General features: G+C 49.1%; 7 protein-coding genes across 7 annotated transcripts; 4 read left to right on the top strand and 3 right to left on the bottom strand.

Moving 5' to 3' along the window:
- Positions 1 to 354: 354 nt before the first annotated feature.
- HETIRDRAFT_329869 (uncharacterized protein) lies at positions 355 to 1,575 on the top strand (the record flags this gene model as incomplete). Its single annotated transcript, XM_009554140.1, has 1 exon — positions 355 to 1,575. One exon carries the CDS (start codon positions 355 to 357, stop codon positions 1,573 to 1,575), a length of 1,221 nt encoding a protein of 406 aa, XP_009552435.1.
- A 77-nt stretch (positions 1,576 to 1,652) lies between these two features.
- On the top strand, positions 1,653 to 2,018 carry HETIRDRAFT_53773 (uncharacterized protein; the record flags this gene model as incomplete). Its single annotated transcript, XM_009553561.1, has 1 exon — positions 1,653 to 2,018. A coding segment is annotated over one exon (366 nt), but the record flags the coding sequence as incomplete, so codon positions are not given.
- A 3,540-nt stretch (positions 2,019 to 5,558) lies between these two features.
- On the top strand, positions 5,559 to 6,998 carry HETIRDRAFT_330099 (uncharacterized protein; the record flags this gene model as incomplete). The annotated part of the gene is made up of 1 exon (XM_009554139.1): positions 5,559 to 6,998. The coding sequence occupies one exon, from the start codon at positions 5,559 to 5,561 to the stop codon at positions 6,996 to 6,998; it is 1,440 nt and encodes a 479-aa protein (XP_009552434.1).
- Positions 6,999 to 11,817: 4,819 nt separating this feature from the next.
- Positions 11,818 to 12,116, bottom strand: HETIRDRAFT_422788 (uncharacterized protein; the record flags this gene model as incomplete). The annotated part of the gene is made up of 3 exons (XM_009554138.1): positions 11,818 to 11,900; positions 11,954 to 11,977; positions 12,035 to 12,116. 3 exons carry the CDS (start codon positions 12,114 to 12,116, stop codon positions 11,818 to 11,820), a joined length of 189 nt encoding a protein of 62 aa, XP_009552433.1.
- Positions 12,117 to 12,709: 593 nt separating this feature from the next.
- Positions 12,710 to 13,875, bottom strand: HETIRDRAFT_162985 (uncharacterized protein; the record flags this gene model as incomplete). The annotated part of the gene is made up of 8 exons (XM_009554137.1): positions 12,710 to 12,769; positions 12,820 to 12,952; positions 13,003 to 13,280; positions 13,331 to 13,384; positions 13,515 to 13,558; positions 13,614 to 13,680; positions 13,734 to 13,810; positions 13,872 to 13,875. 8 exons carry the CDS (start codon positions 13,873 to 13,875, stop codon positions 12,710 to 12,712), a joined length of 717 nt encoding a protein of 238 aa, XP_009552432.1.
- A 1,279-nt stretch (positions 13,876 to 15,154) lies between these two features.
- On the bottom strand, positions 15,155 to 19,912 carry HETIRDRAFT_430567 (uncharacterized protein; the record flags this gene model as incomplete). Its single annotated transcript, XM_009554136.1, has 20 exons — positions 15,155 to 15,320; positions 15,356 to 16,034; positions 16,077 to 16,108; positions 16,230 to 16,324; positions 16,384 to 16,498; positions 16,575 to 16,604; positions 16,647 to 16,836; positions 16,899 to 16,948; positions 17,002 to 17,386; positions 17,592 to 17,650; positions 17,714 to 17,971; positions 18,061 to 18,224; positions 18,280 to 18,478; positions 18,527 to 18,730; positions 18,793 to 18,878; positions 18,935 to 19,041; positions 19,092 to 19,287; positions 19,348 to 19,434; positions 19,494 to 19,696; positions 19,756 to 19,912. 20 exons carry the CDS (start codon positions 19,910 to 19,912, stop codon positions 15,155 to 15,157), a joined length of 3,462 nt encoding a protein of 1,153 aa, XP_009552431.1.
- A 2,370-nt stretch (positions 19,913 to 22,282) lies between these two features.
- Positions 22,283 to 23,610, top strand: HETIRDRAFT_66544 (MFS sugar transporter; the record flags this gene model as incomplete). Its single annotated transcript, XM_009553603.1, has 7 exons — positions 22,283 to 22,335; positions 22,407 to 22,433; positions 22,487 to 22,564; positions 22,634 to 22,663; positions 22,720 to 22,884; positions 22,944 to 23,255; positions 23,317 to 23,610. The coding sequence occupies exons 1-7, from the start codon at positions 22,330 to 22,332 to the stop codon at positions 23,608 to 23,610; spliced, it is 912 nt and encodes a 303-aa protein (XP_009551898.1). The 5' UTR covers positions 22,283 to 22,329.
- Between the last annotated feature and the right edge of the window lie 6 nt (positions 23,611 to 23,616).

The raw sequence follows: 23,616 nt of genomic DNA, 5'->3' as shown, positions 1-23,616 counted from the left end.
GGCCAGGAATATCCACCCGGCACTAGACGTATCAATAACCAACTCCGTCACAACAATCGCCCTATCCGGCGCGAAGGGGACTTCTGGGTCTACGAAGACAATAACGGAACTGCCCCTCCGAATTACGATAACTGCTCATACCGAAACAGGCGTTATTACTTCACCCTTGAAGACGGAACAGAAGAAGAGGATATTTGGAACGAAACAGAAGCTCAGTGGGAACTAGCCCCACAATACAGGGAACCGGCGCCGGTAATCCCCGAAGACTCGGAGCAAGAGGAAACAACCTCGGAATCAGACTCCGACTCACCAAACCAAACACCGATCAACACCCGAAACGAACCACTCGCCAACATGTCGGGACAAGCTTCGACTTCTACAAACACCCCTTCCGCGACAGTACAACCTGGAAGAGGAAAAGTCAAACTCCCAGACAATTACACAGGCGACCACATTGAATCCCAGAAATTCATGCTCCAATGCCTCCTTCTTTTCGCAGCAGAATCCGATCGGTACAAGACCGATCAAGACAAAATATCCCTTGTGCTCTCATGCATGAGATACGGCACGGCGGGAGCCTGGGCGGAGAATTTTCTCCTCAGATCAGTAGGAGCAGATCCACCTACCGACCTAGGCACCTGGAAGGACTTTTTAGCAAAGTTCAAATTACAGTTTAGGGAGACGGGCAAGACCGACAAAGCGCGAAGCGCTCTCATGGCTTTCTCCCAAGGACGAATGACGGTTGATGAATACTCCAACCAATTCATTCTCATCGCCGCCGATGCCGACATCTCCGATAAAGAGCAAGTCCCTTACTTCCAACGCAGGTTAGACCCGCGCGTCATGGACAAAATATACGACAAGGAAGTTCAGCCAAAGGATACCATTCAGGACTGGATCAATACAGCCTGCGAAATAGATGGACGACTGCGAGCCAGAACAGCTCAAAAAGCCATCCTCGCCAACTCCACCTCCTTCCGAAGCGATTATCTGAATCGTTTTCATAACCAAATCTCTCCCCGCTACAACTCCACAAACGCCCCTCGCAGAATGAATAACCAGGTGGTAGACATGGACATCGACGCCACCAGGAAGCGTAATGCCGAAAGTCAAAAGAGAAAGTTTGACGGCAAGCGACCAAAATGTTATAACTGCGGGCGCGTAGGACATTATAGCGCTGACTGCCGATCCGCTCGTAGAAGCGTTCCACCAGTTCGAGGAAACTCGAAAAGACGCTTGGGTACGACAGGGAGAGGAAACCGCGCAGTTGATTTGGAAGGAGAAGACGACACACCCGCTATGGGAAACCAAGCGGGAATATATCGAGGAATGGAGACAGAGGATGTCCCTCGCAACGACCAGCGGGTACCACAACCTGGTCCTTCGATGGAACGTCCTCACTCTACCTCATCCGGACGACCCCAAACGAACCATGGGCAACGCGCTATGTTACCTAACGGACGACGGGGAGACGGAAGCGTCAGTCATTCTGCTCGAATCGGAGCAGTACTCGGAGAATTAGGGGAAGATGAAGCAAGAGAAGTGATCTTGGGACACGCGGAGCGTTTTTCCTGACCTCTCCCTCACCAGCGAAGGAGAGAGGTCAAGGACGACCCGAGTTTGATGCCCGCACTTGTATTCGTATCGGAGCAATGAACGACCGTATCATCACCCCCATACGCCTGAACGTGAAAGTATCAAACAGGAGTCAAAACGCTGGAGCAAAGGCAACCATCGACTCGGCCTGCGAAGGGGTTATAGTAAACGAAACTTGGGTCAAGAAACATCGTTTCCCCACCTATACACTCAACAACCCCATTCGCGTCCGGAATGTCGACGACACTATTAACAAAGCAGGTCTCATCCGGTCCGCCCTGGATGTAAACCTCACCATTCGGGACATCAGAGGACGAACGCATACTGAGCGCGTCCAAATGTTTATCTCCAATCTAGGGAAAGACGACCTTATCCTAGGAACAGATTGGTTGAAATACCACGATCCCTCCATCGAATGGAGGCGACGTGAAGTGCACTTTGATCGGTGCCCCCAGAAATGCCAGCAACCATATGGGTTCACTAGGGCAAGGGAAGAACCGCCATACAATAGGCGGTTATCAGACGTGGAGCCACGGCACAAACCACGCATCAATGAGCGCGAAAAACAGCGCCTAGAACATCTCCGAAGACTATCGGAAGATGTAGGACTCCGCGACCATAGCGGAACGTTTGGTGTCCAACTACGAGCATACCTCAAAAGGAAATGGCTCCTAAAGGACATAAGGAAATACGCAGAAGAGAAACGAAAGGCTCAAGACAAGCCATCTCTTTCACCAAACGAGGGAGAACCTGATCTCCCAGACAAACCCTCAGGAAAACAGGCCACCCGGGACCCAGTTATTCGGAAACTGGCCCCCGAACCGTCAGGATTTGCCAGCTTCGACCAAGACCTGGAAGACGAAATCATCGTCACCAATCTAAAGGAAAGAGTCCCCAAGGCGCATCACGAATTTTTGGACATCTTTAGCGAACGAAAGTCGCAGCGACTCCCAGAGCACACTTACTGGGATCATGCCATCGACTTGAAACCAACCTTCAAACCTCAAGTGCCCAAAATCTACGCCCTGAGCCCAGAAAAACACGACGAATTAGGGAAATTCATCAAGGAACATCTGGAGAGAGGAACTATCCGTCGATCCACCTCGCAAACAGCAGCCCCATTTTTCTTTATAGGGAAAAAAGATGGAAAACTACGACCGGTACAGGACTATCGCCACTTAAATTCGCACACCATCCCGAATGTGTGCCCCCTTCCACTAATCCAAGAACTACTGGACGTGATAAAAGGGGCCATCATTTTTAGCAAATTGGATGTACGATGGGGATACAACAATATACGCATCAAAGAAGGAGATGAGTGGAAGGCAAGCTTCATCACCCCGTTAGGTTCTTACGAACCTACGGTGATGTTTTTCGGCCTAACCAACTCACCAGCCACCTTCCAAGCTATGATGAACATGATCTTCAGAGAACTCATCACAGCCAGGAAAATAACCGTATATATGGACGACATCCTCGTTTTCTCCAAAACCATGGCAGAACATGTTAAAATCCTAAATCAAGTTTTCCAAATCCTACGTGACAACGATCTGTATTTGAAACCCGAAAAATGCGAGTTTTACAAGGAAAAGCTCCAATATCTGGGATATACAATTTCAAAAGACCATGTCGCCATGGAGGACTCAAAGGTGGATGCGATAAAAGATTGGCCAATCCCACGCACAGTCCGCGACATTCGCTCCTTCCTGGGTCTAGGGAATTTTTACAGGCACTTTATTGACAAGTTCTCACTCATCGCGTGCCCCCTACATGACCTCACCAAAAAGGACGAGAAATGGAACTGGACTACAAAATGCCAAGAAGCTTTCGAACGATTAAAGAAAGCTTTTATTAGTAAACCTGTCTTGAACTATCCCGATCCCATGCACCCATATCGACTAGTAACGGACGCATCACTAATCGCCTATGGAGCTACCCTTCTACAAGAAGGAAAAGATGGTGACTGGCACCCAGTCGCTTTCCTCTCTGGATCGTTTTCACCAGCAGAGCAGAATTACGACGTTCACGACCGGGAACTCTTGGCTATAATCAAAGCATTGGAACACTGGAATCACTACCTCGAAGGCGCACGACACCCCTTCGAGATTTGGACAGATCATAAAAACCTGGAACACTTCCAAACGGCGCGAGACCTATCACGACGACACGCCCGTTGGAGCCTTTATTTGAGCAGATTCGACTTTACACTCAGCTATAAAGCAGGATCGACAAATCACTCTGATGCTCTGTCCAGGCGTCCAGATCTAAGTGAGGGGGTAGAATCTGACAACAAATCTCAAATTTTACTCCCGGCCAAGCTTTTCAACAAATCCAACGAAACATTGGTAGAACCGTCCCCGACACGGCATATAAAATCCACGGAAATCGCCTCTTCAAACCTCATTTCCCTCATCCGACACTCGAAATCGGAACATGACGCCTTAACAAGAGTAGCTCTTGCAAAACTCCTGCGAGTAGGTCCACAAGGGATGAGAGGATTACTGGGACATTGGACACACGAAGACGGAATCACCAGACGCAATGGCCACATATGCGTCCCAAAGGACGACGTCATCCGAAGACTCATCGTCAAAACACACCATGATGCACCCGCGGTAGGACACCCGGGTAGAGCGAAAACATTGGAAATGGTGCAACGACACTACTGGTGGCAAAACATGACTAAATTCGTCCACGAATATGTGGATGGATGTGCCATATGCCAATCTACAAAGAACTTGACACACAAGACACACCCACCTATCCACCCTCTGGAAACCACCAACGTCCCTTGGCGATTCATCTCGACGGATTTCGTCACGGACCTACCCGAAAGCAAAGGTTTCGACTCAATTAACGTGGTAGTGGATCAAGGTCTGTCAAAAGGCATAGTCATCACCCCATGCAAGAAAACGATCACGGCAGAAGAAACAACCGCGCTTTTCCAAAATAACGTTTTCAATCGACATGGACTGCCGACCAAAATAGTATCCGATCGGGGCCCTCAATTTGCGGCCAAGTTTACCCGAGAACTCTGGACACGGCTAGGAATCACCGCCGCTCTCAGCACGGCTTATCATCCCCAAACAGATGGAGAAACAGAACGGGTAAACCAGGAGATCGAACAGTTCCTGAGAACATTCTGCAACTACCATCAAGACAATTGGGTAGACCTTCTGCCGTTTGCCGAATTCTCGCATAACACACGGAAGCACTCGGCCACCGGAAAATCCCCTTTCGAAGTGCTATACGGCTTCAATCCTCCCTATTCAGCTGACACGGCACTGGAGACAAAGGTACCTGCGGTAGCTGAACGCATTAAGACGATCATAGAAGTTCAGGAAGAAGCCGCTGCTAGCTTACAAATAGCCAGCAACTACGCCAAAGACCGGGATCTTTACAGGAAACTTCCCCAATGGGAAGAAGGAGACCAAGTATGGCTAGAAGGAACCCATATTCGGACAACCCATCCTAAGTTCAAACTCACCCCTAGGCGATATGGCCCTTTCAAGATACTGGGAAAAGTGGGAACCCTGGCGTACAAACTCCAAATTCCTCCGCAGTGGAAGATCCACCCGGTATTCCACGCCGCAGTGCTCACTAAATATAGAGAAACCGAAGCCCACGGAGAAAACTTCGCGCGACCAATACCGGAAGTATTGAACGATGAAGAACACTACGAAGTAGAAATGATCGTGGACTCAAAACGGCAAGGATGGGGAACCAAATACTTGGTCAAATGGATGGGATATCCCGAAGCAGACAACACCTGGGAGCCCTACGCTCTCCTAAAAGGAACGGCGGAAGAAGCCATGAAAGATTTCCATGACCAATACCCTGACAAACCTCGTCCGGGAACAGCCTGAGAGGAGGGACGAAAGATTATAAAAGGAGCAACGAGAGGACTCCAACCAAAACATCTTCTCACCCTCTTTCCCCTCTCAAACACATTCCCCATTCGAATGCTCCTCCACGACGACCACGATGCTTCGTCTCCATCCAGAAACTCCTCCCCCGATGTCGTCCTTATGGTCGCCAATCCAGATGTCGAACGAGTGGAAAGAGGAACAAGTCCTCACCGACCAGATGCTGGACGAATTGATAGAGGAACAAGTCCTCAACAACCAGGACCTACCGGCGTCCTCCTCACCCCTCACCTCAACAACTTCTCCGACGACGATGCCGAAGACTATGCCAAGTTCAAAGAAAGGGAAAGAACCCGAAGACCCTCACCGGAGAGGGCCTCACGAGATACACCACGGCATGAAAACCCTGATGACCGAAACCAGTCGAGCCTTGGCCAATTACCAGTGGGAGTTCCACCTCCTAGTGAAGGCATGCCAAATAGTGGAGTTGCAGGTCCCTCGGGACTTCGAGCAAGAACGGCAGCTCAACTCCCAAGCCATGGAGAAGCTGAACCAATACCAGTTCTATCAGAAACTGCACCTCCGCCAGTACCAACTAGTGGACCGATTCCCAGCTCCATGGGAGGACCTACCCCTCGTACAGATCCTCACGCCGGAGAACTGGAGCGACACGCGGACGCGCTCCTCCAGCGGAACACCATCTCCGCGGTAATACAAATGGCCACAGCCATGGCCCTCCAAAGACTCGCTAACTTCTCGGCAGGACAACCCGGGAATGAACATAGCGATGTACCTCAACGACTGGCTAGTGCCAGTCTCCAGATCAGGACGCTCGCCCTCCAAACCGACCCGGACACAGCCTCCTGGTACGCCCACAATGACGGGCGACCGCGAGCCCTCCTCATCCACCCTGATGAGTTCTCCCAATACGTCAACCGAGAGCTCCTTCCAGCTCTCCTCTTCGGAGGAGAACTGGGAAACGTCCAGCCAAGCAGAACCGACCCTTTCCGAGTTGTCACTTGGAACGTACCACGTCCCGGAGAACACCCCACGCCTGTACCAAATCCAAGGAGGGTTCCGCGTACGGTCGTGGAGCGCCCTCCACCGAGACAACGAGAGGTTCCTACAGTGCATAGCCATACCGCGACTCCCCCCTCTCACCGGATACGAGGTTTTCCCCTATCCCAAGGAAATACCGACGAGGAGGAACCGCCCGTCTATCGAAGAAATGAGGGAAGGCGGAGTCGGGGAAGCCAGGCAACCCTCGGACGCGGAACAACTGCTGGCCGGAGTGTTCGACACCGGCCTAGATCGCCTCCTCCTAGTGCTCGATTTCGTACGAACGAAAGAGAGGATAACCGAAGTAGCCGCAGAACTCGCCGCACTGATTCGGAGGCTCGAAGAAATAGCTCGTGGACTAGATCCGAGCTCGACGCATGGGATGCTCTAGACGATCCAGGAAATTACGACGAGGCGGACCCCTACTACCGACCTGACGAAGGGGGCGGGGATTATCAAGGACCCTTTGATTATTAAACGGACTAACAACAGGGCATAGGGAGAAGAAAGGGGGTAAGGAAGTTGAGGAACTCCTTCCCTTGAAAAAAAAAATCACATCCGAAACGATGTAAAACTACAGTCGTCCGCAACGACGTAAAACTAGGATCGTCCCTCAAGACGTTAAACTGTACGACCTCGTCCGAAAGAGACGTTAAACTACCGCGCGTCCGGAATGACGTCTAAACTATCGGACCTGCATGTCTTAAAACTGTGAAAAGACAAGAAGGCAGGGGAAGTACCTGACCATTAGTCCTAGGTTCAAATGATGGTACGAATCAAGGACAACAGCGGGCATAATTCCACATACGACCTACGGCGGAATCCTTTCACATCCTCGCTGTCAAGGAGTTAATCTGACAGATGCATCGAGCGTCCCATTTGGATCCTCAGTTTTACAGGGTTTTTTCCGCATTAGGGAACCCTCTACATGACATATACTCTACTCGTAGGTGTCGACAAGCAGGCCCTTCGCCTTGGTACAGCGAAGTGCCCATACATAACCGGTTGCAAGTCCGAGTCAAGAAATTATGATGCATAACTCGTATCGTGAACCCTCACAGTCAAGGTCTGACTGGTGTTTTGGGACGTCCCACTTTGGATCTCCCGTTTTACAGGATCGTTTCCGCATTAGGGGATCCTACAGCTGGCGCATGAGATGATGTAGAGAGCGGGCCGCCTCTACCTCACAAGTCTTCCTAATGATGCGAGGCCACAAAATCACATCCGGAACGATGTAAAACTACCAAAGGCTTGGTCCGCAATGACTATAAACTATTAGGGTCCGCAATGACGTTAAACTAGTCTTCGTCTGAAACGACGGAAAACTATCCAGCATCCGAAACGACGGAAAACTACCACCGTCCGAGATGACGTTAAACTACCATTGACCAAAGGAGCGTGGTTGCATTCTGGCGAAGCGCGGAAGGACTCGCGTCACAGAACCCTGCCTATAAAAGGTCGAAGCGCTTCCGATATTCACTCGCTTTTCGGTAAAAGAATATCGGGTCGTCTTGGTTCAATTCCAAGCGAGGGGTCTGGGGACATGGAAGAGCAAGCATCTCTTCATGGAGCGCTCAGTCTAGTCCTGGAGTCGAAGTACAAGAAATTCCGCTCCAAGACCTAGTCAGGAGGCAACTAGGACACGTGCCTCGAGTCAAAGATCTAGTAGGAAGGGACTAGATCACGCGACTCTCGTCTGGCCCACATAGCGGAAGAACGACAAAGAGCGGGCCACTCATCCAAAGTCTATTCCGCAACGCTCGTCCGCGACGACGATAAACTACAATGCGTCCGGGATGACGTTAAACTAAGCATTGTTTTTCCACAATATTTGTGGCGAAACAACGTCCGCGATGACGCTAAACTATTGTCCCTTTCCACACAGGGATTGTTCGAGGCCAATGGTATCGACGTCCGCAACGACGGTAAACTACGGGCATCCGGAATGATGTAAAACTACTGTCCCTTCGTTCTAGGGATTGTGCGTGGCGATCTTGACAAGATACCATGCGTCCGCGACGACGTTAAACTAGTGCCCCTGGACCTAGGGGTTGTCATTGATGTCTTTGTCCCTAAGACACCAATGCGTCCGCAATGACGGTAAACTATTTGCTCCTTACCGAATAGGAGTTGTGGATTGACCGCCATGGTGTCAATCGGTCCGCAATGACACTAAACTACGTGCTCCTTACCGCATAGGAGTTGTGATTCATCACTCTGGTGCTGAATCGTCCGCAACGACGTTAAACTACTTGTCCCTTCTTCCTTTACAGGGATCATCATCAACGTCGTCCTTGACGAGAACGACGCTGATAACGTCCGAGATGACGTTAAACTACCCTCATCCTCGGAGGAAAAGCCTATCGTGACTCGAGGGACATAGTCAGACGATAGCCCGCCTATCGCACGGCGTTAAACTGCAAGTCGCCTAATGCACGGCGTTAAACTGCAGGCCCGCCTACCTCACGGCGTTAAACTGAGCGGTCTCACAACAATGAGGCGTTACAAGTTACCCGGTTTGATATAGTATAAACTGTCCATCATGCCTCAGTGGAATCTGGAGCGGGAAAAGTCTGGTCTATGGCCCTATGCACATAACCGATGAATGGTCCGGCGTGCAGAAACATCTCTCCCCACAGAAATTCCATGTTGATGATGAAGCAGGTCCGAAACGACCTAGAAAGTAAACTACTGGGAGGCGCAAAACGCCTTAATGACGTCCGCAAAAGACGTTAAACTACGGATCGTCCGAAACGACGATAAACTACGGACCGTCCCGCATGACGTTTTAAACTGCCAGTCGTGGATATATCTCGCACCCCGACCAATATATCAGCTGTGGTCTTGATGTCTACTCGTGCAAGCGAACGGACAGACTTGGGAAAGGAGTCAGACTCCTCCTTATTCCTCGCTGCACCCTTCAAGTCTAATTCTCTTCACATCCTTGCCTCGAACCCAACACTACACGTGGTATTCCCCACCATAGGCCCACGTTTGTGAAAAACAAACTCTGGACGCCGTAAACTGCCTCACCGGAGATGAGTCCACCGTATGGGGACAATACTGCTTGGGATTTGGCTGCAACCTCACCGGAGATGAGCTCACCGTATGGGAGCGATACTGCTTGGGGCGTCATGACTGGTAGCCTGGAGAAGTAGGCCTAAGCCTTCGTAAAGCGATCAACCTACTTGTCCATGGGCGCCATCCACTGTCGTCGAGAGGAACAACAAATCATGAGGATAGACGACTATCCTGGAAACACTGAGGTTTGGCCCTCGGAGAAGGAAGAAGAAGAACCTGATGACACGAATTAGAACCCACACGCTCGAATTTCTACACATCCACACACCACTCGCATTCATACACCTTTCTTGCTACCGTTCCAGAAGAGGCTGGAGTAAGACCATGACGCATTTTCCCATGGCAAAATAATCCTTATGGGTGAAGGAACAACATCCTACCGAGCGGAGGCTTGGAACCCTCGCGCCTCGACAACAAACAAACAGCTCAATGGAGATGGAAAACTCCTAGAGGATCAAACGACGTAAGTCGGTCTTCCTCCCAGAAAACGAAGTCATGTCTCGGAAGTCGCATCCGGAGACCATCGTTGGATCAAGAAAGCAAATCGTATATGGAGTGGCGATGACACGCAAGGCGTGGTCCTACCAGGCGAATAGGATGTAGAAAGGGGGTATTGTTATGATCACGTTCTATCGGGCCTACACGGCGGTCTATTCCGATACGATCATCACAAATATCACGCGGCCTCACAGGTTGAGGCGTACGCCAAGGTACAGATATTAACCTTGGTCATCCACTCCCAATGGATCATCAATCATTGGTCGAGTATCACGGGCCTATTGTATTAGCGGGCATGGAACGCCGCCTTATAAATTACTCACACGCAGGGCATGAACCTCCTAGTCTCTCCTGGCCGGAAGGAGACCAACGGAGAAGCACAAGAGTAGTCGTTATTGAGAGAGACGACTTAGAGAATACCTACAAATACATATTCGGTATTCTCACGCCCTCCTTCCCAAAGTAGTATAAAAGGCCCATAGAATAGGCTGACGATCTTCAGTCTATTCTCTTCGTTCTGGTGCTGTCTTCCTACAGTACCCTTCGTTCCCCTGTATCTTCACATACAGGGACCTACGCTCGTACTGTCTTCCTACAGTACCCTTCATTGCTATACCGCAATACACTTCTGGCTCCTGTGCTACACGTACAGTCGAGACCACCATTCCACACATCCTCCACGAGCGACCTAGGGAAGAACCTCCTACTCTTGGGGTTACCGACGAGCAGTCGTAACAAGATCCAAACCTATGGCCATCCAATTCAACAGAATCATCAGGCGAATTAACCACCCATTTTGCTGCAGTCATTGACCCATGGCGTGTCTCATGGAGGTTTTGAGAGTGTCCTATGGCTCCGGTTCAATTAGGCGCCGGTGATCACAATACTTTACTCACCAATTGGTAAGGTACAAAAATATTCGCATTGACTGCACCTTTCCTCACAGAAATGGAAAGGCTTCTCGTCTGCATTGTGCTTGTGCACGCCTGTATGGGAGGTTGATCCAGGCAAGATGGGGATCGTGCAAGCAAGGCGACGCGAGACTTGTGTGTACTGCGTAGGGATTTGATAGGGGAACTGCGCGTTAGATTTTCAGGCGTAACCAAACCTTGGTGAACTGAAAGCTTTCATGTACCCCGCTGAAATCAGCTACGATCTCAGAGGGCTGCATTTCGATGTAGCAGATACCCGGGAGCTCGCAAAGATGTGGACACGTGTGATTTTGCCTATAGAGAGTGAGTGTATTGTCGACACATTCATGGAATGAGAGCTAGCTACCCGCAGAGATGGGTCACACCGCTATCTAATCCATGGAAATGGTTAAGCGCACTGCACGAACGACCACATCTACATACAAATAAGGCTCAGATCACAACTATGCAATTATGGAAATATAGACAAGAAACCCACAATTCGCATACGATAGGGCACGACTGTACTTTCTCGCAGGCATGGTCTTCGTGTGGCACATCCCATGGCATCGTGCATAGGCCTCTGCATGTATACAGTGAACCAGACGCGGTAGGTGCATTCTGTAATACACAAGGCTAGAGGAACTTTCAATTACTGTCCTCAATAATCACAGTATACTGATCTTACCCTTCCACACAAATGCGTGCGGGCAGAACACATGTGCATAGACTGTAAATGGTCTATCGGCTAAGGGCATAGTTAGGTTGATTAGTTGATCACCTCGTTCTACTGACCATTGTCACGCCTACCAGATTGCAACTATGCATACACCCACGTTTCCCTTCCAGAGAACAGGGTTTTCCACACGAGTGAGCGCTAATTTCACACCTGTATAGAGATATTAGTTTTAACGAGTAATCCTCGGATCGCACGATACAGACATATGTTGCCCTGCGTGCCCAGCGCTGTACGAGGCGAGATGAGAGATCATAGATAATTCACAATGGTGATATGCCACTCACGGTAATCCACAATCTTTTGGGGCGGAATGCTCCTCAACGATCTCGCATTGGCGCCAGCACCTATGTAATGTACCACATGCATGATCTAATGGATGATTCTTTGGACGAATGCACAAGAGACTGCAATCTGCACATTCGATACCGCACACCTGCGCCGAAGCAGAGACGTCAAGATATGCGACATCTGCTGCACGATACAGAAGCTGAATGTCATTGTTATCCCGGAAACACGTGGTATTGGCCGTTATCCAGTCACGGACGTGCTGGATTCGGGCCTCGAGTAGCTCTGAGAGGCGATGCTTGAGTGCGTTGATCCAATCAGTTTCTGGGGAAGAGAATCGACCTGGAATATGCTCTTGGCATTCGTCTATCAAGGACTGCAAGATGGCCTCTCGAGATTGCCAATTCGATTCTTGATCCACTGAAGGGTCGGGAACAAAGAAGAGTACGCCAGAATCATGACTCTTGATGGGGGTGTCTGAGTCAATATCCTTATAAATCTATCAGCCAGCCATCATTGAGCTTGAGCAGCACAGACAGTCATTCACCTTCAATGATTTGCAGTCGGGCTCTAGTGTCGACAAGCCGCGAGAGAGAGCTATCGGAAGCAATGATGTCAAAACACGCGTACAATGTGATGCTAGGTTCTCTACAGTTTCCCAGAGTGAATCATGGTTAAACGAAATTGGTTCCCCATATTAAGCACTCATGGTCTAAAGCACCCCAATCGTTGGCCTGCACGTATTGTTAGCATAAAGAACAGGCGTGATTTGTCAAAACCCAACCTTGAGCTTGGCCATCAACGTCTTAAGAGTGTGTAAGAAGACACCTGCGCTACTATGGGATACATGCTGTTGCTCGAGTTGCTTTTTAAGTTGCCCAAACAGACTGTAAAAGCGGGGGCTGTTGATCACCGGCCTATTTCTTGCTATCAATGACAGAGCACATCATGCAGAAACGGAACTGACCATGGAACGATGTTGATTCTGCCACGGTGCAAGCGAGAGATGAAATTCTCTTCCTTTTCATCTTCGACAATCTTCTGAAATTTCAGACTGAATCTAGAAGTCAATAGCCACGCATGTCGTAAGTTGATTTGTTTGAAGGTTGAATGACCTGTCACAAACTTGTTGACAATTTCTCGTGCATCAGAATCAACAACATCGCGTATAATGATGCAGAGAGTTCCGTTGAAGATTCCTGGATTAGATGCCGGATCCAGGATAGATGAAGATGATTGGAAGCTCTAAAACATAGTTGAGAAAAAGAAGCGACAAAAGCAGACCATAAACGCACTGTAAAGAGCCCGGCGATGTCTCGGGAGAGAGCAAAATTATTACGGAACAACACCTACAGGTAGTGAGCATCGTCAGACTTTGTAATCATAGGGATTTCTTTCACTAGATTAGAGATTGCGGTGTTGAAGAGAACCTGAAGGAGCTCGCTTCAATTTTATCAAGGAGCAAATAATATAGCACACCAGCAATGCGTCCTCTTGAGGGCTCCTTTCAATTGAGTGCACCCCTAGAATGCCCACAGTCTAAGTGTAATCATTACAGTTGAATTGGATACAATTTACCTTTGAAGTCGAGAGCTACAACGAGAGCACTGTGAGTCGGAGTCACAGACATCCACACACCTTCGGTCTGATTCACATTATATATCCATCACTCCTGCGTACAATTTAGAAGAAACTGACCGTTCGCATCGCTGACCCAGCAAACGATGTATCCACGAAATGATTCAAAGCATAGCTCTTTCCGACAGATTGTTCGCCTAAAACCCATGATGCAGTGGTGAGGCTTGGGGGTGTGAGTAGAGACAAAAAGAGACTGACCCATCGAGCTGACCACTCGAACCGGCTACGACACCCATCAGCCTGTTAGCTTTCGAGTAGACATGAGATCATGATGGGCTCTTGCCTTCGAGACCATATATGATTGAAACAGTGACTCATACCATCCTAGACTCAGCGAATCGACAATCTGTCCGACATCTGCACCGAGCAATTCTCATTCGTACTCCGGACTCCATATTCCGTCCTTCAATGGGATAAATCTGTTCTGGCGAGTGACAGCGATGATACGCTGGTGATGCCTCTGAGTGCGAAACACACCCAAGAAACACCCCTACAAGCGCAGGTAGGCAGGAGCTAGTTCTAGTGTGCAAGGAACTATAAGCTGTGCAACAACCAACAAGGGAGCGTACTAAAAGTGTTCGGAGTGTAGTGAACAAACAACTCCAAAATCGAAGTATTCAGTCGGTCAGTCAGTCGGTAGGTCGGTCAGTCAGTCGGTCAGTCGGTAGGTCGGTCGGTAGGTCAGTAAGCCGGTAGGTTGGTAGGTCGGTCGGTAGGTCGGTCGGTCGGTCGGTCGGTCGGTAGGTCGGTCGGTCGGTCGGTCGGTCGGTCGATGTTTGATCGGGATTTGATCGGGATGCAAAGGGAAGGGAATGGGTGCAAGGCCACACTGGACCCTGGCAGAGGATGACAAACTAGATGAGAGGGAGAGAGCAAGACGACGAGGGCTCTGGCGGAGGGCTGTGATTGAACGCAACAACACAAACAAAAGGGCAAAATGCGAACAAGGATTGGAAGGCAATGGCTCAAAGTCTCATGGACACAAGTGCACAAATGGAATCGGAACAAGGGGGGAGCCAAAGCTGGTGTATTGCAAAGCCATAGGTGCCCTTTTATAGTAAGTCCGAACAGGTACAAGATAAGGAGATCGGCAGAGGCATAGAGCAATCGGAAATGTGTGCTAAGAGTGATCAAAGGTAAAGAAGATAAGGGAGTGATGTTGCAAACACTATAAGATAAGAAGCAATAACTCTAAAGTCTAAATAAGTGGAGAGATTGCCAAGGTGAGTCCACATGGACCTGGAGATAAGAACCACATGCCACATGGGTAAACCATTTAGAAACTTGGGAGCTCTGAAGATAACAAAGGATAGGTCAACAGAAGGCATAAGGACGATAAGAGATAGAAAGACAGATCCGTTCTGAGTCAACAAAGTGTTCGGCTGCCTCCGATTCGGGACACCGAAGCCGACCGAATGTGCCGACCATGTGAAGTGTACCGAACCGATCGGCGATCGGCCGCGACAGTCTGTGGGGAGCCCCTACTGCTGAGAGTGATGATAGATGGATAGGATGACTGTGAACAGCTCCGAACGACTGTGCGGAGGTCTAAATGGAAAGTCGGCACCTGACAAATGGCTGAGATCGCCGAACGGATCGGGATCGGTCGGTCCTAAGTATGCCGAACGGTCAAAGAATACTGAAAAGCTGCGAAAAGTGGGGTATTGGTGCCTAGAGCATACCCATGCTCATCAGCGAGATGCAGCGGAATCAGGCACAGTAGCTCGACGACCCATTCTCCAGCAGAGTAAAGGGAGACCGACATGTCCTCACAAACCGAATGTACATCGAGGGTGGCAGACACTTTGATATCTGAGAGCCAGGCGCCGGATGGTTTGTGAACGCGACTCTGCAGTGAGCCGACAAGTTTTTCGTAGTATGCAGCAACAGGAGCCGTGTGACCATCAGTCAAGAATGTGAGTGATCGCCTGCAGCGCCTAGAAAAACTGATGTTCTCCCTCTGGATAGCAGCTTGGACAGGGAATCGAGTCCAAACGTCTAAGTGGCAGTCAAGTAGGCAATTGTCAGTAGTTTCCGACTGGTCGGTTTCCGCAACGCCATGCCCAAGTTGCTTGAACTGATACTCGCTAGATTTTCTTTGAATTTGTAAGACTACCGAATGGATGCTGCGCGAGGATTCTGACAAGCCAACCAAGTGAACAGCAGAACGAGGACCTAAGCTTGTGACACCGAATGACACATGTATGGGCATCGACGAAAGAAGGATACGAATACCATCCTGATTGGAACCGAAAGAAGACCAGTGATAGGCTGCCAATGTAGACGTTCCGTCGTCGCCGGTTGTCACCGCAAGAAGGCAGGACCCATCAGGTGTGGAAAAATGGCTAGCTGCTGCAGTGTCTAATTGCAAACTTGCAGGTCTATCTCCCAGTCAGAACAAACCTTCACGGACAGAAAATCGGCACTGCAAAAGCCTACCGGAATTGCTCTGTAATCAAAGAAAAAACGCGTGCCCGTCCAGAGCGCTCAATGAGACAGAGCTCTTCGGTTCCAGCAATAAAAAGAAGTGAGCGCAGATGTGGCATCCCTTCGTACCATCGCAGAAGCTGAATTGGAGAGCCACGAGCACTCAGCGAAGTGAATTGTTTGTCGAACACAAATATTTGAACTTGCAACTGAGCTTCGTGACTCTGTGGAAGAGCGAATATGAACAATAGAGCAGGCTCAACATTATAATCTTATCATTTACCAGTGTCACACCACATAGGGCCAATAGCCGCCTCCCTTCATCAAATGCCGTAACAAAATCCTTGGACAGCTTAGAGAAATATATCTTCTTTTTGGTTTGATCGCGAGTAATCGCCCTATTGAGGTTCACGAGATCCTCAACGTAGAAAGAACAGTAATCTTCGCAGTCCACTGCAACGAGATATAAGTTACTTCCGATCCTCTGGATGTGCCTGTTCTGGTCTGTGATTAATGCAGAGACAATTGAAAATACAAACAGCAAACCTGAGTTTCTGATTCAACGGTAATAAAAATACCTGCGCATAATGGCCTTGTACACGAGGGATAGGAATGTGATTGGTATCAAGGCGTAATGATTGCTCATCCGCTTGAGTGAGACTGAAAGGAAACACCTTGTACTGGATTCGGGGTGTTTCTTGAATGACGCGCCAACCACAGACTCTCACGCTTTGTGCTACATATCGTGTCAATTGACATGATATTCAGAATAATCATGCAACCTGCGGAAAGACACACCATAAGAATGCTTCTGCATCTCCATCGATTCCAAATGGAATACAGTCGAGCTACTAGGACGGGAATATGAGCGCAGAGTGATCCAAAGTACCGCTATAAATACCTTGTTGGGTCGCCCGCGAGCTCGGCTTGGACATCCTCGATGAATCTGGTCTGAAACCTAGAGAGTTCTTTCCCTTGACGTGAAGCGATTGGAGCGAGCGCATCGTCAAGACGCGAGCTCGCTAGAGAGCGCGCGGCATCCTTAGCGGCCTTGCCAATCAGTTCTTCCATAATTTGAGCGATGCCTTCTCGCACTACTGCTAACGTCGGGATGCTTTTTTCCTCGCTTGAGAGCCACTCTAGGAAGGTCGTGTCACTCATAGCCTGGGCTTCGGCCTTTGCAACCGCAACCTGGTCTGTCTGCCAGCCAAAAGCAGATTTCCACCAGGAGAGTTGGATTCCTCTCTCTCGCAGAACGGGAGCGTCGCCTCCATAATCGAGGATATCTCAAATGATCCGCATCTTGTCTTTTTCTTCAAAATGCGCTTTTGCGAGGATATTCCTAGCTAGGACGCTGCGATACTTTAACTTTTCAACTTGCCTGGATTTCGAAAGCTTCAGATGGGACGCTGTAATCGCCTGCAAATTCTTAACCAGCCAGTCTTCAAACATGTTAGCATGGTGCGACTTGATGCTTAAAAGGTGGCCTACCGGCGACTAAAGCATCGTGAACTTGGGTAGGGTTCTCAGCTATGGCTAATGGGATGGTTCTGGTAAAATGAAATTAACAAGGTAACTACATCTCGAGTATTTGTTCAAAAAATGAGGCTTACGGATACGTGTGTAACACCTCCCTTCGCAACGCTACGGTGATAGCGGAGAGACAATCTTCCTCATAGGCCCTTAGGCCCTTGTGAACCTTCCTGCGTTCTTCGGTCGCAACACACCTTTGAGCTTCCTTCAGTTCTCGACGGCGGCACTTAAACTGTTCGCAGATTGCCGGAAACCTTTGTCGCAAGCCATTGTCAAGTAGGAACGAGAGAGTCTCTTCATCCAATGAGCTTGGGAGGTGGATTGAAGAAGTGCGGTCCCTACAGATGACGAAATTTTAGTGTCAAGGCACATATGACGTATACCAAAGATAACGAACTTTATGAAAGCCGTCAAACTCATTGCATACATAGCCTCGTTCAAGTACTCTTTACGTTCTTTTGCCGAGACATAAGTTGAGGTCATGAAACCGCACGCCGTCTCCCCAGCCATTACTGAAGCCCCAAGCTTGTGGTCCGCAAGATAAGCAAGAAGCGTGGGGTCGTTGGAAAAGGTGACGTCCGTTAAAAAGACCTTGTGAAATCCAGTAAGTGATTACGAAGCCGAAGAAAACCAAAGGGTGAAAAACCTTGAATCCATCCCTAGATGTAACGCTCTCCGTCTCATCGCAAGTCTGAGCAACTTGGAATGCGAACATTCTCCCATGATCATCATCGAGCTCATCGTCTCCCGCATCCAGCGATGAGTCTTGAGCTTTCCAGTTGAATAATTTGGATTGCTCTGGTGATATAACTGCTATCGTCTGGTCTACGAGCTTTGACATGTATCTAGGAATGAGGTTAGACAAAATATTCAGCGACCTCAGAAAAATCTACCTCATGAACGTGGCACGATTCTTCGTAACGGAAGAAGTGGCACCATCCTCCCAAGTGGTCGCTTCAGGCCAGTATACGACGAACGCCTTGACTTCGTTGTTGACAAGTGCGGAAACAGGTCGGACAACAAAGTATAAGCCGGAACGGAGATCAGCGTTCTTGGAACCGGACTGATCATTATTGGATCGAAGGAGTAGATCGGCTCTATGGAAGAAAAATGAAAGTTCCTCGCGTGCGTAGATCACCTCAGGATAATACCGGCTCACCCTTGCTCATTGATAACACCGGTATTGGCAAGTAGCTTGACGATTTCGGGCCTACTCCCGTAGACGCCAACAGGTTTGATACTCGTCTGTCAAAATAGCATGAACCATTCCATTTACTCAATAGAAGATTGAATTGACCCACGAGATCGAGAGCCTTGAAGTCAATCTTAGTCATCGACGTGTAGGCTCCCGGTTGCAGTGCATTGATAAGTTGGCCAAGAGAATGTTGAGGGATGACAATTTTGTCAACTGCATCAATGTTGGTAGTTGAATTGGTCGAATGTGGTATTCGAACTTACCCAAGCCGCCGCTCCCTTGTTCCAGAATAAGATCCAAAAGTCTATACATTCCCGGAATTTGATTGAGGAGATCCGACTCATCACCACGTAAGCCATCAGTGGGAAAAGAGGGGAAATCGTGTTCAGAATTAGATCGTACTAATGACGCTTCATCGATTGAAGTAGAGTCGTATTCCTCACGAATCGGGGATCGCAGCTAGAGTATACCTGTTATAAGCTTCCCAAGCACGACAGGGATCTAATTTCTGGCACACACTGTATTGTTTTCGGAAACGACCACCTCTTCCGTGTTTGATTTGATTGAGGGTAGAAAATCTCGGTTGGACGATGAAACATCGGTTGTCTAGAGAATTATATATTGTAAGCAACGGACGACAATACAACTAGGACGGAAAAGGGGACCAGAGAGTCCTGCCAGGCTGATGTGCTCTGGATAAGAAGGGAAGCAAGTGGTGTAGCCTCGACGGAGTAGAATTCATCAAAGGTGGCGGCATCGTCGACACCATCATAATCAAGGACACCATCATAATCAAGGACACCATCATAATCAAGGACATCGACGGTCGTATCAGTGGGAGTCATAATGTGGGCTTCATTGTCAGAATCTGTGAATTTACAACATGGTTCAGCTCGTATATCACTAGAGACGATAACAGAAACGAACCACATGTGTTTTCCACCTGAAGTATGGTATCGTCAGAATCTTCAAGAATGCGGAAATCGAAATTGAGGGTGCCTCGGAGCTTTGTCGTTTTCCTGTGGCTGCTGGCAAGTGCACGGTCGTCACTTGAGCTAGTAGTTTGTGCGCGCAGTATATTCATGAGTAGGTGCTAGGATGCAAGAAAGGCAGAGGGTGGGTTTGGGGTACAGAAAGTGCGAGGCTGCCACAAGGACTGTTCTTTATAAGTGCAACGGAATCTATTTCAGAAGACGAAGCCAAGTGATAAACCATTTCCAGGTTAAAAGCCCTCAACCACGGCCTCATGTAGCCCAGAGTTGATTAAAGCATCGCGTGTTGGCCACATTGTCTCTATGAATACTTTATATGTGCTATCGAAGGAGTAGAAACTTTGCCGCGGAACGCGATGCGCAAAGGCATAAGGACCGTTCATTTCGGGCGTCGCCGCACATTCGAACTCCTACCCACAAATTTCAAAGAGCGCTACAACGATGTTTTCCCCTACCGTTTCCACCTGATATTTACTATCACTGGCCCTATGTTCGGACAAACTGGACAAAAAAAAATCCTGCCCTCTGTAGACTTCGCCTTGTACCCCCAAAATTTGCACAAACAATGCCTGCTAGACCTTTTCGAAGCCTGTATACTTTATTCTGGTGGAAATGGGGAGAAAAGTAGAAATTTGTGAACGAGACCGTTGTTCGGACAGTCTGGTCACACCGGGTCACGAATCCGCATTGCACAGCCGAAGCGGCCGCCTCTAATTTTAGACTCCGACACTTGCACCTGTGTTCGGACGAGGATCACAGTGCACACATGATCATGAATTCAAGGAGGGACATTATGTTTCTTCCCAGCCTTGCAAAGGCTAAGGCTGTCATTTCCTAGTTCTTTGACGGCTACTTGGGGTTGCTCCTCAGTGTGCTAGATTTGAGGTTTATGCTTGTTGCCACCCTGCAGGGTTGGTGTGGAGAACAGTTGTGAGACAAGGGTGTCACCTCGGGTAAACACAGAAGTGGGGGGAAGTTTGTGACTTAGGAGGCTGTAGGTTCAGTATAGTCTGTGGCACGGTTGAGGAGGGGAGACAGTGGGGACAATGTTCGGACACGACTTGTTGCTGGTAGAACTATGTGCGGAGAACGAATTTGCACTCCCCTTTTTCGATGCTCCGTGTCCGAATGTCATGCTTGATACCTTGTATTTTCATACGAGTGCAACAACACACCATGCATTTTCTTCACATACCGGAACCAATATATATGGGCTACACTAGACTACATAAAAAAAATTGGATCATCAGGATCCTTCCTCGCGTGCTCCGACTCATCCGAGGCGTGACATTGGGCTTGCAAAGGCACATTTTCAACATTTAGGAACGTAAATCACCTTTAAAAAATCTCAAAGTTTCAGAAACCAAGTCTACACTATTTAACATGATTTATGGTCAAAATATTGAGGTTGATATGTCGAGTAATGAGCGAGAAACATAGACTGTCCGAACATCGGTACTGTCCGAACATCGGTACTGTCCGAACATAGGGCCAGTGATAGTACTGCCTAAAACCACTCTCATGGTCATCTAGAATAGTCTGACGGCGTCATCAAGGTTCAGTAACTCATCTCTCCTGCACCTGCCTGCATCAATCTAACCCGCAATACTAATGTCAATAATAGGAGAACGGCGAAAGCCTGACCTGTCAGAGCGTAGACTCCGCCGCAATTCTAATCTTTTCTCAGCATGCATCAACCCGCAGTGACATGCCAACATGGCACAGAGCCTAAATATATGCAATCGGGTTCACTGAAATGTGTAGGGAGAAGATGGCTTGTAATGAAATCTAGACCCATCGTTTCCTTAATCTCCCTCCCGCCTTCGCGGTCTGCTGAGAGTTCTGCATGATGTTCTGTCTGTCTGCTCTTCCTAGTCACAGCTACATTTGAGTGGATTTGATCTGATCCATCGAAACCATGAAACTATGATATATCTAGTCAAAAATGCCGGGGCTCAAGCCCATAAGTAGGTGAGTGCAGAGTGGATGTTCTAGCGACGGACACAGATATGAAATTAGCAGGCTTGAACATTTTTTTAGGTACAGAGCAATGAATCGCTGGGAAAAGAGACGTGAACCTCAATGCAGTCAGATGCAGCCCCTGTATCAAGGCATCTATACGTGGGCTAGCTTGGCCTTGGCCTACGTAGAGACCTATCCTGATACCGTGACAGGGACAGTCGGCTTTGGCAATGAACCTTAAAAGAGGCGCACTGGAGTCCATGTACCACAAGCATGTAAACTCAATGATGAACTTGATGCTCTGTGCTGATATGTACCTCGACATGCTCTCATTGTATGGTCACAAGACTCTTAGACCCTCCCAGACACACACCCTTCTATGCCTTACCGAGCGCACATGTTGATGGCGGGCCGCTTCGCCTAACTTGAGGAGGCTTCTCTTATTTCTCTTTGCGCCCGTCCCTTATAAACTGATCATACCCCGCATATGCGGCCTTGCACCTCTGCCTCCTTCCTGCTTGGCCGCTCACCCAAGATAACACTTATCATGGGTGTAGGTGACATCTCCTTTCCACTTGATCCCGACATCCTGCTTATTGACAACCTTTCGGTTTTGTCCCGTAGTACAGCGCTAGAATTGCTGCTAACCCAGTACGACTCGACGATACCTTTGTTAGAGGCTCACTAATGAAATTCTCATCCAGTATGTGGTCGGCTCTTTTGCGTGTATAGGCGGTGGCCTTTTTGGGTTGGACATCTCGTCTATGTCTGGTGTGCTCAACGTGAGTGGTATTAGTTAGGTTAAGTCAGCAGTAAGATTGGTCCCTTATCATTGCATATTGAGCCTTCAGAACGATGCCTACCTGAAGGCTTTCAGCTCAGTGCGTGTCATTTAGCTTTGAAAATCGCGTTGTCTGCTTACCTTGGGTCAATGAAGCCCGGTCCTAATGCTCAAGGTGCAATCGTTGCCACCATGCCTGCGGGTTCGTTCGTAGGCGCGCTCGCCGTCAGTGCTCTTGCCGATAAATTCGGTCGCAAAAAGACTGTCATCCTTTCTGGTATCATCTGGGTCATCGGCTCGATTTTGCAGTGCGCTTCAATCGTAAGCATCTTCTACTCTGAGAGCTTTCCGTTGCATGACATGTGGTATTCCCACAATAGAACCGTGGTATGCTAGTCGTTGGTCGTATCATCTCGGGTATCTCTGTCGGTCTTGCGTCGGCTGTCGTTCCTGTTTATCAGTCAGAGATCACGGCTCCTCATATTAGGGGACGTCTCGTCGCCATGCAGCAATGGTCCATCACTTGGGGCATCCTCATTCAATACTTCATCCAGTTCGGCTGTTCCTATATCAACGGAGTAGCCTCGTTCCGAATCCCGTGGGGTCTCCAAATGATACCAGCCATCATCCTCTCTACGGGCATGCTGGCGTTCCCCGAATCTCCACGATGGCTCATTGATCATGGAAGGTTCGTCTTCTCATATCGAATAGACACCTGACAAGTACTACGTGCTGATAAAATAGCACAGGGAGGATGAAGCACTCCAGATCCTCGCGGATCTTCATGGTGGAGGTGATCCCAACAATGCACTCCCGCCGCACGGGGTTGAGATCCGCACGCCTTTGCTCGGCCATGCAAGCCTGCGCCCGCGGGGTCATACACCTAGCTCCCCACATGCACACGGTCTCCCTCTCTGCGCTCCACACTCCACGACGCACGACGCACGACGCACCGTCCACCGTCCACCGTCCGCCGCCCGCAGATCGCCCCAGCGCGCGACCCCTCCGTCCGCCGCACTCGCCCGCCCGCCCGCCCGCCCGCTCTAAACGCCG

The sequence above is a fragment of the Heterobasidion irregulare genome, assembly GCF_000320585.1.
Source record: "Heterobasidion irregulare TC 32-1 unplaced genomic scaffold scaffold_12, whole genome shotgun sequence".
Classification (NCBI taxonomy): domain Eukaryota; kingdom Fungi; phylum Basidiomycota; class Agaricomycetes; order Russulales; family Bondarzewiaceae; genus Heterobasidion; species Heterobasidion irregulare.
This window is presented reverse-complemented; position numbering and strand designations above follow the sequence as displayed.